General features: G+C 42.9%; 1 protein-coding gene across 2 annotated transcripts in view; it reads left to right on the top strand.

Moving 5' to 3' along the window:
* Positions 1-15,734, top strand: part of ETV6 (ETS variant transcription factor 6) — a 167,717-nt gene that overhangs the window by 139,966 nt on the left and 12,017 nt on the right. For both annotated transcript variants that reach the window (XM_084617934.1, XM_084617933.1), the window contains exon 5: positions 255-800. In XM_084617934.1, coding sequence (XP_084474060.1) covers positions 255-800 — 546 coding nt within the window. The remainder of the gene's footprint in view (positions 1-254; positions 801-15,734) is intronic.

Here is a 15,734-nt window from a genome sequence, read left to right as displayed (position 1 = left end):
AACACTCCCTCCCTCTCAGGTATAATGAAGACTATGTTAAAATGTGTCAATGAGTTTGTAGATTCACAGAGGTGTAGTCCATCTAGTATGACCTCCTGTATATCACAGGCCATTAAATTTCACTCCGTCACCCCTGTGTTGAGCCCAGTAACTTGTGTTAGAGCATATTTTCCAGAAAGCCATTGAGTCTTGAGTTAGGTCCTGTGGTTCTGTCACGTTCATCATGATCTATGGTTTTCATCTTTTCTCCCTAGACAACTTTGTCCAGAGACCTTCAAGACCATCAGCAGAAACAGTCCATCACAACCCCCCCACCATTGAACTGTTGCATCGTTCTAGATCACCTATCACCACCAATCACCGGCCGTCACCAGACCCTGAGCAGCGGTCGCTGAAGTCCCCATTGGACAACACTATCCGCCGCCTCTCCCCAGCTGATAGAGTCCCAGGGACAAGGCATCACCAAGAGAACAACCATCAAGAGCCCTACCCTCTCTCAGTGTCTCCTATAGAGAACAACCACTGCCCGCCTCCTCCTGAAGTACTTCAGAAGCCTTCCAGCCCCCGCCAAGAGAACACCAGGGTCATCCAGCTGATGCCCAGCCCCATCATGCACCCTTTGATACTAAACCCCAGGCACTCTGTAGAATTCAAACCATCACGGTTGTCTGACGATGGGCTACACAGGGAGGTAAAGCCTATCAATTTGTCCCACCGGGAAGAGTTAGCATACATGAACCACATCATGGTGTCTGTCTCCCCTCCTGAGGAGCATGCAATGCCAATTGGAAGGATAGCAGGTAAGTAATATTCTCCAGCCATGTACAAGCCCATGGTCTTCATTCAGCATCTGCCACACACTAATCTAATGAACCATGTAATATCATTAGGAAGAACCTTCTGAGCTTCCTTTGGGCTTTTATAATATTACAGAAGGATACAGGCAGCTTGTAAGCTTCACAACTTCCATTGCAGAGGCTGGTAAGTATTACTGAAACCAGTTACACAGGTAGGTAAGCAGAGGTGCAGAGTCACTCGCTCAAGATCACATAGCAAGTAATCAGTGGCAGAACTAGGATTAGAATGCTGGAGTCCTGCCTCCCAGTCCCCAGCTCTGCCCACTCCCAATTAGTTTTAAGATTAAACTCTTTGAAATAGAGCTTGCCCTAATGGAGTAGTTAATGGGCCTCTGAATGGTGAGAAACAAATGTTCTAAATTGGCGCAGGGAGAGGAAAGCCCCATCAGCAGTGCAGCAAAGTTAGAATGTCTGAAATAGAAGGTTTTATGATAATGTTAATGACCCATTCCGCAGTTTCCACAAGTCAATCAATGACTGGACAGCACTTTATGAGCCTTTGGTTTTGTCTCAGACCCTTAACTCCTTTTGCCAGACATTTACTGACCAGTAAAAACCTCAGAATGGCTCATAATTACTGACGTAATGCCTTCACTATGGGGGAGGTGGGTAAGGGAAGAACGTTCATCTCCAAATTCTACAGTTGGCACTGCTCTATTATCTGACCAAAAGGAACAGTCAGCAGCCTCTGTGACGCTTAACCCAGATTTACTTACCTGGCAATAAAACCAATAATCAATGCAATAGTTTAAGCTAGTATAAACAGAACCACCCCCTATCATTCCCCTCCAAGACAGTACTCCACTAGACATCCAGCTCTTTCCTCGGAGCCTCTTGGGAAGGCTACCACTTTCATGGGCAAAATTTTTAAGGAATATTGCTTGTGGAACATAGAAGAGATGGTCAGGATTGTCCCACTCACAATGGGGTTTGATCCTGCAAAATACTGAAGAACTTCTGGAAGGTGACTTGAGTGGGAATTGGAGGCACTCTGCATCATCTAGGGAGTGCTGAGCGTGTTGTAGGATCAGGCCCAATCTTGAGAGGTGGTCACTCTGGCTCTCCTCAGAGAGAGCTACTTTGTAGGCCTCTTTGCTGTACCTCATTACTAGCACTGTCCCTTTTTACAGATTCAAATTTACCTCCATCCCACACAAACCTCAGGCATTGTCTCACTTTTGTTATCGTAAATAATTGACATCACATCTGCTGAATCAGGAAACTGAGGTTACAGAAAATGTTTTTTGTGCATAAAAGAGAACTGTAAATAGATCAGGGTGGGGGGAAATCCAACCGCTTTAGAAATATATGCTGAATGCCCCAAATAACCAAGTGAAGAGGACATTCCACACATTTATGCTAACAAAACTTACTTCAGAAAATAAATGTCAGATTTGCAATGTCTAGGCCCAGTCAGGGGCACAGGCTTGTATTTGGTCTCAGACCTCCAAGTTGTCCCTCATTTTAAGGCCTCACTCAGTCCTAAAGTTCCTTGCAACAGATCTGGGGGCCTCTTCACTTTTATTGTTAATAATTATTTACCTCAGAAACAAGGAATCATTCAATTTTAAGGTCAAAAGGTACCATTATGATAACCTAATCTAGTACATAACGCAGACCGTAGACTCTCACCCTGTTGAAAGAGAAGTTGTAGAGTCATTTACATTACAGGAATGAATCCCACCGTATTTTAAGTTTCCTGCCTGAATGACTTTCTGATATGTCTTCTTTTGGGTGTCATCATATATTGGGTCTCACATATGGCCTGTAGCAAGTTGACAGGTACACTTGGTGTAACGTCAGAGCAGGCACTCTGCTGGGGACATTATCTTAGCACTCTACCTTCCTGGAGACTTCAGGCTGTGCAACGGGGTGAGGGAAATCTTAAGGTTTGGGTTGGGTTTGTTTGTTTAAATAGTGTGCATTCTCTAAAATAGTTTTTAAGTTCTAAAATAAGATACAGTAAAACTTTAGAAAACTCTGTAATGTTTTAAAATAAAACAAAATTCCCCATACTACAGTCAGCCAACTCCGGTCTCATATAGGTTCTGTGATGGGTGTGATATCTCCAAAAGAAACCATGTTGGGCATTGCAACAATCGTCAGCACTGGTGTTGTGTATTTTGCTCTTTACTGAATAAAGGAACTACGGGGTACAATGAGGTCCAAATAACCATGTTTATGATTATATACAATATGCAAGGCCTAGCTATGTATCTACTGTGATGCTCTGGCAGAGTTTGGATAGTTTCTGAAACACAGTGAGGGTCACTGCAGGATTCACAAACTCTTTACAGTGGATACTTCTGAATTCCTGTTTACCACAGCCAGATACTACTCAGTGCAAAAGCACAAATGGCCTGAGATTATGCCTATGGAAGGCAAAGAAAGTAAATTTCACTATTAACTTTAATGAGAGCGTCACTGGGCCCCTAAGCAGGAAAATGTTCTTGTAATAATGTGCTCCTTCTACCTGTCTGGAGTACTTGATATAAAGTCTTTTAATTTTGAACGCAATCTGTTTCTATGTCACGATTAACCCCTTACGTCAAGATTAACCCCTTAACGGTTTGAGTTTCCCTCTCTTCGTAATACTACTAGTGTCAGGTTAGATGCTTGGTATTTTGAGAGATATGCTGCTTTGACTTAACAAAAGAACATTGAGAATTATAATAATAATATCACCTAACTTTTATATGGCACTCTTCTTCACTAGATTGCAAAGCACTTTACAGAGGAGGTTGATATCTATTTGATTCTATATAGTTTTTTTTACTACGCTCATCACCATAGTATCTGAGCACCTTTCTACAGATGAGGAAACTGAGGCAAAGAAAGGTGGAGTGACTTACCCAAGGCCACCAGCAGGCTTAGTAGCAGAGCTGGGAATAGAACCATGGGTCCCAATGCAGTGCCTTATCCGCTAGGCCACAATGCCTTCCCAGTATATACTCCCGAAAGCAACACAGAGGAACTAAAAATACTCCAGAAAGCCATCCTAAATCCTTAGTGTTGTGAATAAGTTAATGAACAAAGGCGAGTCTTCTCAACTGTTCACAAATAGATAAGGGCCTTTTCACTGCATAACATGAAAAAAGGGCAAACAGAATCAGAAGGGGTAGAGTTGACCCATGGTGACTGTCTAGGCAAACATGGCATTTTTGCCTGGAGAAATGGATTTTGCAGGTGATCATTATGTCCCTGTATGCACAGGTGGAAGAATCCATTACCCCGCATGTAGGTGCTAGTGCAGAAAAAATGTCTGTGCAGGTGAGAGCATGCTCTGTGCCCACAAGTGGCGGCTGGGAGTCTGCAAATGAGTATGTTAAAATAGAGACCACAAGTCCTCCTTTTCTTTTCTCTAAAAAAACGTCATCCCTAAAATAGAAACATTTAAATTTTAAAATATCAGAGGCCAAATTCTATCCTGGCTTACATCCTCCCACTACTGTGAGGTTGCGAAAGGTGGGAATCAGAGCAGAATTTGGCCCTAAACCCTCCTCATTTAAAATTTAACACCCCCTCTTCCCCAAAAAAGGAAAAACCTACACACAATTATTTGTTGCTGAAACTACACACAGTTATTTGTTGTTGCGCCTATGGGAGACACAATGGCTATGATGGGAGCATGGGACACTGCAGGGTAAAATCCTGGCACTCTTGAAGTCAATGGGACTTGTGTTATTAACATCAACACCAAGATTTTACCCCCAGTACCTACTAAATTAGTGCACAGCATGAACTATCTGAATCTGCCCAGGGCCTGCTCAACTGGCTGGTGCAGATGAACATAAGAATGGCCATACTGGACTAGACCAGTGGTCTATGTGTGGCTAGAATCAGATACTTAAGAGGAAGATGCAAGAAACCTTGCAATATAAATTGTGTAATAATTGGCCCACAGGGTCAATTAGAGGTTGGCTTATGCCCTGAAACATCCCTCATGGTTCATGTGGATGTGCCTATTATCTGTATAAATGTCCATTGCCGCTCCCGAACCCCTTTGGGGAGCCTTGAGTTACTGCAGAGCACCTTTGAGCAGTCCATGAGCACCCAGTGTTGTTGTTTTGGGGAGTGGCTGTGTTTTGCTATAGCAGCTCTTCAGGGAAGAAAAGTTAGTTATTTAATCCATAGCACAAACCCCACTACATGAAGTTCACTCTTACCTCTGGGCTTGAAATTTTGGAAGGAGGTGGTGACATCCCTTTACCATAGTTTTTCCACAGCTCCTCTGTAGTATAACTGAGAATTAGGAAGTATCATTTCTATGAGAGGGGGTGTGTGATCGAGGGTATCAGGAAGCAGTCTTATAAACTATAATTAGATGTTTTTGGACCATCATCATGGACCCAACAACTTGCTGTAGCTTTGGCCACCCCGGGAACTTCATGATAAACTCTGGACTATGGAAGGCTGCCTGACCGTATACAGCAAGAGAGGTGCATCGATTTGTGCAGAAAGTTTAGAAGCTCCAAACCATGCTGTGTATTGATATTCAAGCTCTGAGTGGGGTGGGCTTCAGCGTCCGAGCTGCAACTTCAAAGCGTTGTCTACAAAGTTATTTTTAGAGCACTAGTGTGAGCCCTGCTAGCACAAGTTTGTTCATCCAGGCAGGGAGACCTGCTCCCGTTTGGTCCAAAATGCTGTGTAGACATACACTATTGGCATGCAGTACCTTAGCAACTGGGCTCTATTTAGTTTCATGGACTGATTAGTGTGTTTCTCCCTTTCCAGGAGTCTGAGGACAAGCAGTGTTATGTGTAAGCTGCTGAGAGGCACGTCTTCCACCACAGCAGTGTGTTAGATCACTGCAACTGAATAGTGTAGTAATTCTTTTATAATAGCTGCCAGGATCTATACTCTGCCAAAGCCATGAGAGTGGGTTCTACTCCCAGCTGTGATTTGTAATCTCTGCCTCAGTTTCCTCATCTGTAAAATGAGGATAATGCTTATCTCACAGAGTTGGTGGAAGGCACCTTCACTAACCAACCTGTGTGCTTGCTGAGGGGGAAATTTAGTTAAGTGGAGAAAGCCAGCGCATGGGTTATGCACAACTCATATTCCACTTAAGTCTACAAAATAGAACTTAAGATGTGCATAAACCATGTGCTAGTCCTCTGCAAAAGGATGAATTTCACCTGGAAGTTCAGTAAGGAACTGATTTCCTATCCCTTTATATTCCTCTAAGGGGGTTTATAAACAGTAATTTTAAAAAATAAACAACCACCAATTGACTGTATATCTTTTAAGAAAGTTTGAGCTTAAGGTTTGAGCTGTAAACCCATGAATGTTGATTTTTTAACTTTTACGATGAACTGAAAAGCTTATTTTAAAAAAATGAGAAAAAGAAATTAAACTGATTAAGATCCCAGATCAGTGTAGGCTTAAACATTGCAGATAACACATTTCAAAAAGAAAAGAGCTGGTAATCAGTTCTTCTTTAACTTACCTGCCAAGACTTGGGTTCAGGAAGTCTCTGTTTTCTCTCTTAGGCCTCATTTACACACATATTTTGTACCAGTCTAAATATGCCAATTAGGGGCTGATTTTTTTTACTTAACTAGTTAACTGGTACAACACTCCTAGCGTGGACGCAGTCATACTGGTACAAAAGTGCCTTATACCAGTAGAGCTCATTCCCCTTTCTGTACAGGACATAGCCTCATAGAGCTTATTCTACAGTACCGCGGTAAGTCGACCTATGCTATGCAACTCCAGCTACGTGAAGAATGTAGCTGGAATTGACGTACCTTAGGTCAAGTTACCACGGGATCTACACTGTGGGGGGTTGACGGGAGAAACTCTCCCACCAACTTACCTTACTCTTCTCGTCGGGGATAGAGTACAGGGGTCGACTGGAGAGCGATCTGCAGTCGATTTGGCAGGTCTTTACTAGACCTGCTAATCGACCGCTGGTGGATCGATCTCAGAGCATTGTTCCCAGCTATAGTTAGACCTGCCCCTAGTATTAGCAGCTTTATACCGGTATAACTGCTTCCACACTAGCAGGATTGTACTGTTTTAATTATATTGGTCGAGTTTTAACAGTACAACTTTTGTGTATGGATAAGCCCTTAGTTGGCTGGGCAAGAGAAACACAGACGGGTGTAGTGACTTTCCCAGAGTCACACAGTAGGTAGAGTGGTCCGGCTACACCATACCACAGAACGAAAGCATGTTTTAAACCTCTTTGGGTCTGTGACCAGATCCCCAAACACACTTTTTGTTAACTGCAGATGAAGCCTAATTTGAACTCAGTGTTTCTGTAGTGCCTTGCGTCCAAGGACTCCAAGCATTTTACAAATAATAATGAATCAAGCCTCACGATGCCCTTTCGTTATTACCCTCAAACTGGGGAAACTGAGGCACCTGGAAGTAAAATGTCAGGATGACCAAGGACAACAATGCCCTATAACAGAAACAGAACTTTCAGTGATTGTGTGGCTGTCTGCTGGTGCAGCAAAAACTCAAAATCATGGGCTCAGGTCACAGCAGATGTAAAGCCTTTCAGTTCCCCTTTCAGTAATGACTTGTCTACATGGGGAAGACCGACTGACATAACTATTCCAGAATAACTCCCTTGTGTGGACACTGTTCTGGAATGAAAGTGATTTTATTCTGGAATAATTACTCTGCTTTCTGAATGAAGTAGCAGTCGCTGTTATTTTGCAATAAAGTGTCCATGCAGGGAGATATTGCAGGATAATTATGCTGGAATAGGTTTCAGAGTAACAGCCGTGTTAGTCTGTATTCGCAAAAAGAAAAGGAGTACTTGTGGTACCTTAGAGACTAACCAATTTATTTGAGCATCGGATGCATCCAATGAAGTGAGCTGTAGCTCACGAAAGCTTATGCTCAGATAAATTGGTTAGTCTATGCCGGAATAGCTATTCTAGTCAGTTTCCTTGTGAAGACAAGCCTTCAGACTCTCCATTCAATTATGTACTTAGCTGTCAGATATGATTGCTGCTCCTCCCTTCTCCAGCTCACCTTGCTGCTGAGCAAGTGAAAGTGTTAACTTCATTGTGCAAACTGAGATGCTAGACAGTGAACTGTCTTGCAAGCTGCAACTCACTGATCTTCCCTTCTTTGCAAGAGAGAAATGTTGACAGCTCAAGCTATTCAGATTTGACTCTGCAATCTGTACCCTTATCTACATGGGGGACATTTCTGAAAAAACTACTTACAGTTGTACCAGTGTAGCAAAGTGGGAGCCTGACTGCACGCAGGGCTTTGGCTGTCAACACAATTTTCAGCACTGTGTTGATTAGATTTCCTCCCAGCAGGGTTAGAGAGCCCAGTACTGAGAATGGTGTCAGCAGCTAGTGTTTACACTAAGACTTTGTCTTCACTGCCAAAAGAGGTGTATTGTTTTTTACCTCAGGGGTAATTAACTTTCCTGAGCTATCCTGAGGAAAAACATAGTGAAGACCAGACACTGCAGTTTTACTGTGAGGTAAATTGTGAGGTTAACAGCCTTATGTCCCATCCATGGTTAACCTCATTAAAATTACCTCACCTAAAACTGAAGTTCCTTATCTTCACTTTGTTTTTAATCTCAAGATACTTCGCATGTGTTAGTTACCCTCAAGTAAAAAATACCCCCTTTTTAGCAGTGAAAACAGTGCCTACCAGACTCCTAATGTTGCTAACACCATTGCAGCTGGATCACTTTTATCAAGGACGTGGCCTGTGATTCTTTCCCCTCAACTGTGCCATACAATGAAAAGATCATTGGTCTTGTGTAAATACTTGCCATTGCAATTATAGACTTAGGAACCTGATTCTGAGGGCAGGTCTACACTACAAACTTGCACCGATGCAGCTGCATCGGTGTAGCACTTTTGGTGAAGATGCTCTCAGCTGATGGGAGATCTCCTGTCGGCTTAATGACTCTACCTCCACAAGAGGTGGTAGCTATGTCAATGGGAGTAGCTCTCTGGGGTTAGCACTGTCTACACAGGGGATTACGGTCGGATTAACTACGTCGCTTAGGGGTGTGGATTTTTCATACCCCTGAGCAACAGTTATACCGAAGTAAGAGTGTCGTGTAGACCGTGTGGCCTCATTTACATTGTGGCTCCTTTACACTGTAATTTACACACACTGTAAGGGCTGGTCTACACTGAGAGCTTACATCTGCATAGCTACATCTGTCAGGGATGTACAAAATCCATACCCCTGAAAGACAAAGATATGCAGACCTAATCCCCGGTGTATACAGCACTAGGTTGATGGACGAATTGTTCCATCGACCTAGCTACCACCTCTCGGGTGGATTACTTACACTGATGGAGAACCTCTCCCGTCAGCAAAGGTATCATCTACACTAAAACACTACAGAGGCATAGCTGCAGCTGTGTCACTGTAACAGTTTAAGTATAGACATACCTTAAGGCCCCTTTGCACAGCCAGAGTGATGTGAATGAGGCCATAAGACCAGGTCTTCATGGGAAATTTTTTTCCATATAACCTAAGGTGTGAATTTAAACAGATATAGTTATATAAGTATAACCCCCGTGTCGATGCTCTTATTTCCGTTTAAGAGTGTCTTTTTTCAGTTCAGCTTTTGTCACTTGACAAATGAATAAGAATTGCTTGTTGTTTGATTTCATCTGCAGTAGCATCCTGCAGCTGGTCAGCCTTTGTCCTAATCCTGTAATTATAGGGTCCACAGATTACATTATGGGCCTGTTTTGCTGAGATCGGAAGCCAGAAGCGACAATAGTTTTGAAAGGCAATAGTATTTTTGTGTCTACAGCATCTCTCATTCTACTGTGCTTCAGGGCCTAGGTGCCATGGTGACTAGCACTCCATATATACCATAGCTAGACAGATGGGATAAGTAGGTTGTAAGAGTCTTCAATCCCTATTGAAGTCAACTGGGTGGCAAACCCTTCACAGGAAGCGTTCACTACCTCACAGCAATCTAGCACCCTAGACTGGACATTGTGCACGCCTGGGCTAGATTCACTTCAGTAACTCAGGCCTTGTCAGTAGTTAACACCCCTGTGTGGACATACTTATTTGATTTAGGCTTTGTCTACACTAGCACTTTTGTCTGCAAACACCCCTGATCAACATAAGTTTCACCGACAAACACGCCAGTGTGGACAGCGATATGTCCGTGGGAGACGCTCTCCCTCCAACATAGCTGGGGGAGGGTTGAATTACGCCAGCAGGAGAGAGCTCTCTGCCACCATCATAGAGCAGCTACACAGGAGACCTTACAAAGGCACTGCTGCAGTGGTACAGCTGTGCCACTGTGTGGTCCGTAGTGTAGACATAGCCTTAGAAGTGGCTTAGGTTTAATAAACTTAAACTAAACTGAAATAAACTTGGTTTAAACCAGAATAAAAATGTTTGCACCAGTTGAATTAAATTGGTTTCAATTCATACCTGTAGTTAAACTGCATATGGCCAAGGCCTCAAAGCCTTCATGTTGTATCCCTCTGTGTTGGGGGTGTCAGCTGCGCCCCATGAGGGGATTAACCCCCTGCTGAGAGTCGGGGAGTATTTCTACTGTCATTCTCCACAAGGGTTCTGCCAGGGGAGGGTATATGTAATTTACTGCATCCACACTGCATCCTCTCTTCCAGGAGGGACTTCCAGGGGATGAGGTGGATCAGCACAGCCCTGGCTATGCTCACTCTGTAGAGAGCTCCAGGCTTTCTGGTGGAGAGGGACTGTGAGTGCCTTGTGCTGTTGCAATCCCTCCAGCTGAATTTTCCATGGTTGTGAATCTGCAGGTCAGGTTACTACTGGAGAGAACCCAGAGGTAAATAGGGCCCCTAGTCTAAAACACTGGAGCTTTTGTACTGTACAGTCAAAAGCACGACCATTGTTGTGAGGGTTCTCTTCTACAGTGAAGTTGCCCTCGCTTTCTCACTCATCTGACATACTTTTAATCTTGAAGAGTCTTTGTCCTGTAATCCTTTCTTGTACTACATTTGGCTATTGAGCCACTTTCAGAGTTTCCTGATGTTGAATAAGATTGGGTCATACTGAGCATTTGGGGGAGAACTTTCATTTTGCCCAGGAATATTCCATCAGGTTTGGATTGAATCCCACTCTTTCTTAGTCCCTGCCCCTTTTTCCCATGAGAAGAGGTGACAAAAAGCCATGAGAGATCTGAGGGAGATTTCTTTAGGGACTAAGTTAAAATGAGTGTTTTAGGGGGGAGGAAAGAGCACCTGACATCTATACTGGAAATACCTGTTTGATGTGGGGCACTGTGACTTGTAGGAAGTGCTTTGCCTTCAGTGTGCTTGTTAGAATGTAAATTCCTTTGTTGCAGTAAGACAAACAACAGAGATCAGAGCAGCAGTTGCATTTCTGCTGTTTGTTTCATCTTCGATGCCTCGTGGGTGTGAGTTTCAGTTACCACGTTTCCCAGTTCCTGGCGCACTTCTTACACAGCTCTGATTTTGAGGTCTCTCCCATCTTTCCACAAACGCAATACGGTAACTCCTCACTTAAAGTCGTCCCGGTTAACGTTGGTTCATTGTTACGTTGCTGATCAGTGAGGGAACATGCTCGTTTAAAGTAGTGCAATGCTCCCTTGTAACGTTGTTTGGCAGCCGCCTGCTTTGTCCACTGCTTGCAGGAAGAGCAGCCCCTTGCAGCTAGCTGTGGGGGCTTGGAACCAGGGTGGACCGGCAGCTCCCTATCAGCTCCCTGCTCCCCTAAGTTCCCTATGCAGCAGCCATCCAGCAGGCTACCAATTGCCGGCAGTTCAGCTGTCCCTCCCCCCACTGCCATGTGCTGCTCCTCTCCTCTGCCTTAGAGCTGCTCCCTGAACCTCCTGCTTGTGCGGGGGCAGGGGAGGAAGAGGGAGGCTGTCAGGGTGTCCCCCCTCCCTCCTGCTCCTGCACCCCGCTTACCCCATCTCCACACACACACACACACACACATAGTGTGTCTCTCTTTGCCACGTTGTCTCCCCTCCCGCTGTTCATGCTTCCTTGTAGAGTGTGAGGCTACGTTAACAACGAGTTAACCCTTGAGGGCTCAGCTGAGTGCTAGTTCATCATTTAGCAGTAAGGCATTCCCTGGGAAATAGCCCACCCTCTGACTTCACCACCTCCACCAGGCTTCACAATCATCATCGCTTTGTAGCAGTATTAAATTGTTTGTTTAAAACTTATTCTCTGTGTTTGTGTGTACATATATATATACACACACAAAAACTATAGCCTTTTGCCTGCCAAAAAAAAAAAAATTTCCCTGGAACCTAACCCCCACCATTTACATTAATTCTTATGGGAAAATTGGATTCGCTTAACATCATTTCATTTAAAGTCGCATTTTTTAGGAACATAACTACAACGTTAAATGAATGCATCCGATGAAGTGAGCTGTAGCTCACAAAAGCTTATGCTCAGAAAAATTGGTTAGTCTCTAAGGTGCCACAAGTACTCCTTGTCTTTTTGCGAATACAGACTAACACGGCTGCTACTCTGAAACCTGTTAAGTGAGGAGTTACTGTACAAAGGCCAAACGCCTTTGAGCCTCCCACCCCCACGTTCCCAATCCCAGCCGGATGAGCCCAGACTTCCTCTTCTCTGTTCCCTCCCCAGCCCTACCCTCATGACTGCGCACAGCACAGTTCCAGATTCTAGTCTCTCTCCTGAGTATGTCACCTTGTATCTGGGTGCAAGACAAAAGCCATGTAAGGCCTGTTGTATTATAAAATCTGGCAACCTTCTCCTCAGCTTTGATTTTACTGAACTGCATAAATAGTTGTTTGTCAAGCCTGTGTAGACTCTCTCTCTATCAGACACACACACTCTCTCTCTCTCTCCCTCCTCTACAGAGGGTGAGAAAGGAGGATTCCTTTTTGACTTCCCTCCTCCCCTCAATAATTATCTTACACCCTGAAGCATGATATTAGATTATCTTAGCTGACATAGCAACAGATGGTTTTTAATGGTCACGAAATTAGACAGCCCTTTTGAAAATCCAGTCTAAGTATTTGTCTTAATGTAGCAGTAAACCCCACAGTATAATTTCCCTTTTTGTTCTAAAAGTTTCTGTAACTGGGTTGAGCAACAACCATGCATTCGCCTTGATTGTGGACAGAGGTTTGTGTGTGGATGTAAACTGTAAACAAATGTGCTTGCCCACAAGCTATCATTTTGTTAGAGAAATTATGGAAATCTGGGGCAGATCCTGAGCTGATATAAATTATCGTAGCTCCATTTAAGTAAAAAAATAGATTATGCCAGAGAAACTTTGGACTAATCTATACAGCAAGGGACAGACTTTAGCTGGTATATATTGTCATAGCTCCATTGACTCCTTGACTAAGTTTCTCTGGCATGATCTATTTTTCTATAAAGCCCTTGGACTTCCATGTGAGTGATTGATTTGTACTAAACAAATTTATATAATGCTTTGCAGTGTGAGATATTGGTGGAAATAGTAATATTTCTCTTTAACCAAAGGAAGAGGTTTTCAGCAGTGGATACCCAGTGTGTAAGAGAGAGAGAGAGCTCAGTTTCTTGCCATGGGACCTACCCATGGGACCCATCAGAGTGACTCCCTTACTTCTCTCCAGTGAAATAATTTATAACCTAGTGAAAATCTATACTCTATGCATCCAAGAATCTTAGCCTGGTTACTAGCAGTGTTACGTGTTCCTGGAATGGATATATTTAAGAGTGACCTAGTTATTGTGACATCAAGGTCATTGGTCAGATATGCTACCATTTGAGGAATTCACACAAAAGTCCCTTTCCAATATCATACGTTACAACCTTCAACGCCGAGTGTTCTCTGGTCAAGGCTGACCATAAATTCAGAATGCACAAATTGCCATGACGCTCAAGTTTTAGCTACAATATGAAAACTTATTGCAAATCTAAGGGACACTAGCTGGCATTGCTATCAGCTCTCAATAGATTTTAGGAGCAGTTTACATCTCACAACTCATTCACGCATATATCCAGAAATACATACAGGCAGAGATATAGCTAGATAATATTACAACTGTACAGAGAGCTATAGTCTACTTCTGTACTTCAACAATGGCTTCCATTTGAGGAGCTACAAACATTAATTAATTAAACTTACAAGGCAGGGAAATATTATCATCCCCATATTGGAGATGTGAATAATGAGGCAACAGATAGGATAGGTGACTTGCTGAGGGTCACAATGGAGGTCTATGGCAGAACTATGAATAGAACTCCGATCAAGAGAATATATGTGGTACAAAGCTTTTACTGGGATTGCTACAATAAGCCTGTGTGTCAGAGCCATGGGTGAGCTATGTAAATCATTCTAAGCCGTTCCCAGTTAAAAACTTTGTACTGTAACATCATTTTTAATGTCACTTGTACAGAAAAACACTTTTGGAGAAATGTTATAGATTTTATAAAAATAAACCATGGTCATATAACTCCATCTGTAAAGCTAGTTTGTCTTAATTACCCTGGTAATTACCTGATTTCTTAATTACCTTGCCATGTAGTTCAGAGGGACGGGAGAGTTAAAAACCTTCTTTGAGGCCCAGTCCTTTGTATTTAAGACAATGGAGTTTTCCCCTTAACTTCAATAGAAGCAAGTGTTGGCCATATATGTTTATTCATATAAAAGAGAAGAAATTAGAAAGCAAAACTGTGCCAACATACCACTTGTTAGCCTACTATCATACATCCCATAAATGAAAGATGTATATAATCAATGCTGTTCAAGATACCTGAAGTCTGTGCCCACTCAAAATTATTCAGAAAATAGAAGTGCCCAGTATCAGAGATTCTAAAGGACACAAAAAGGTAAACCAAGATTATATGTAAAAGTTTGGGTCAGCCAAAGGTCAACAGAGTCATATAAATGTTAATCATAAGGTCTGTAATCAGAGTTTGTCAAAGCAGAGAAGTGGTAATGTACTGCACACTCATTCCGGTGCATGTGCCCTATCCCAATCTTCTTGAAAAGGACAAAACAGACTGAAATTATCCCAGCGTATTGGATTCAGGGATAAAGGTTTTGCCTCTTCAGTAATTCTTGCAACAGTGTAGATTATTCCACTCTAGTATATGACTAAGAAAAGAGTACGTCGCTGTACAGCTTCAGGGTAGAATTTTCAGAAGTGCTGAATGTGATCTAAGTTCACTTCCATTGACTTCAGTGGGAGCAGAGTTAGGCCAATGCCGAGTCTAGCCTCAGCATGCGCCACCAGCTACTACCTTTTCGAAAGCTTCCTGTTAGGCGCAGGTGTATTTTCATCCTGCAACACATGTGCATACATTTCAGTTAGTGTAAAAGGGACTATGCAGGTTGCATTGCTAAACATACCACAGCCCATATAGAAAAAAAATTGGTAGTTCACAGGTTGGAACATTATATTCATGAATGATCAAACAAGGGTAAAAACAATGCTCTGGAAGATGAGGGCCAGGAGGGGAGTGGAAGAAACGGAAAGAAGAAACAGGGTGGGGGAGGGAGATTTTTTTTTAGATTAGGATTCCTGTATTTTAACATTTGTTTTGCCATAGTGCCTTCCACTGAAAGAGCTCAACGATTTTCATAAATAGTAATAAATTATCTGTCTCTTTAGATACTTACATGGCCCTCCATTGTTTTATGAACAAGCACCTCCCAAATAATTACCAAAACCAAACAAAGTCAAAAACAGAATTTTTCTTCCTTCATTGCCTGCAGGAGAAAACTGGAATAGGCAGTTTAATTTACTGACATGTAAAAAAAAATTGTAAATGTAAGAGGGTGAGGCTGGCATGTGAAGCGATTTTGACAAAAAAGGTACTTGATGAACTGGATTCTGTGATCCGTTCATGAGTGGAAGGATCGTGCAGTAGCTATGGTGCTAACCTAGGATTTGAGCAGCTAAGATTCAATTCTCTGCTCAGCCAC

This window comes from Lepidochelys olivacea (assembly GCF_965140295.1).
Source record: "Lepidochelys olivacea isolate rLepOli2 genome assembly, chromosome: 1".
In the NCBI taxonomy this organism is placed as follows: Eukaryota; Metazoa; Chordata; order Testudines; family Cheloniidae; genus Lepidochelys; species Lepidochelys olivacea.
Note: the sequence above shows the minus strand (reverse complement) of the source record. Positions and strands in the feature narration are given on the sequence as shown.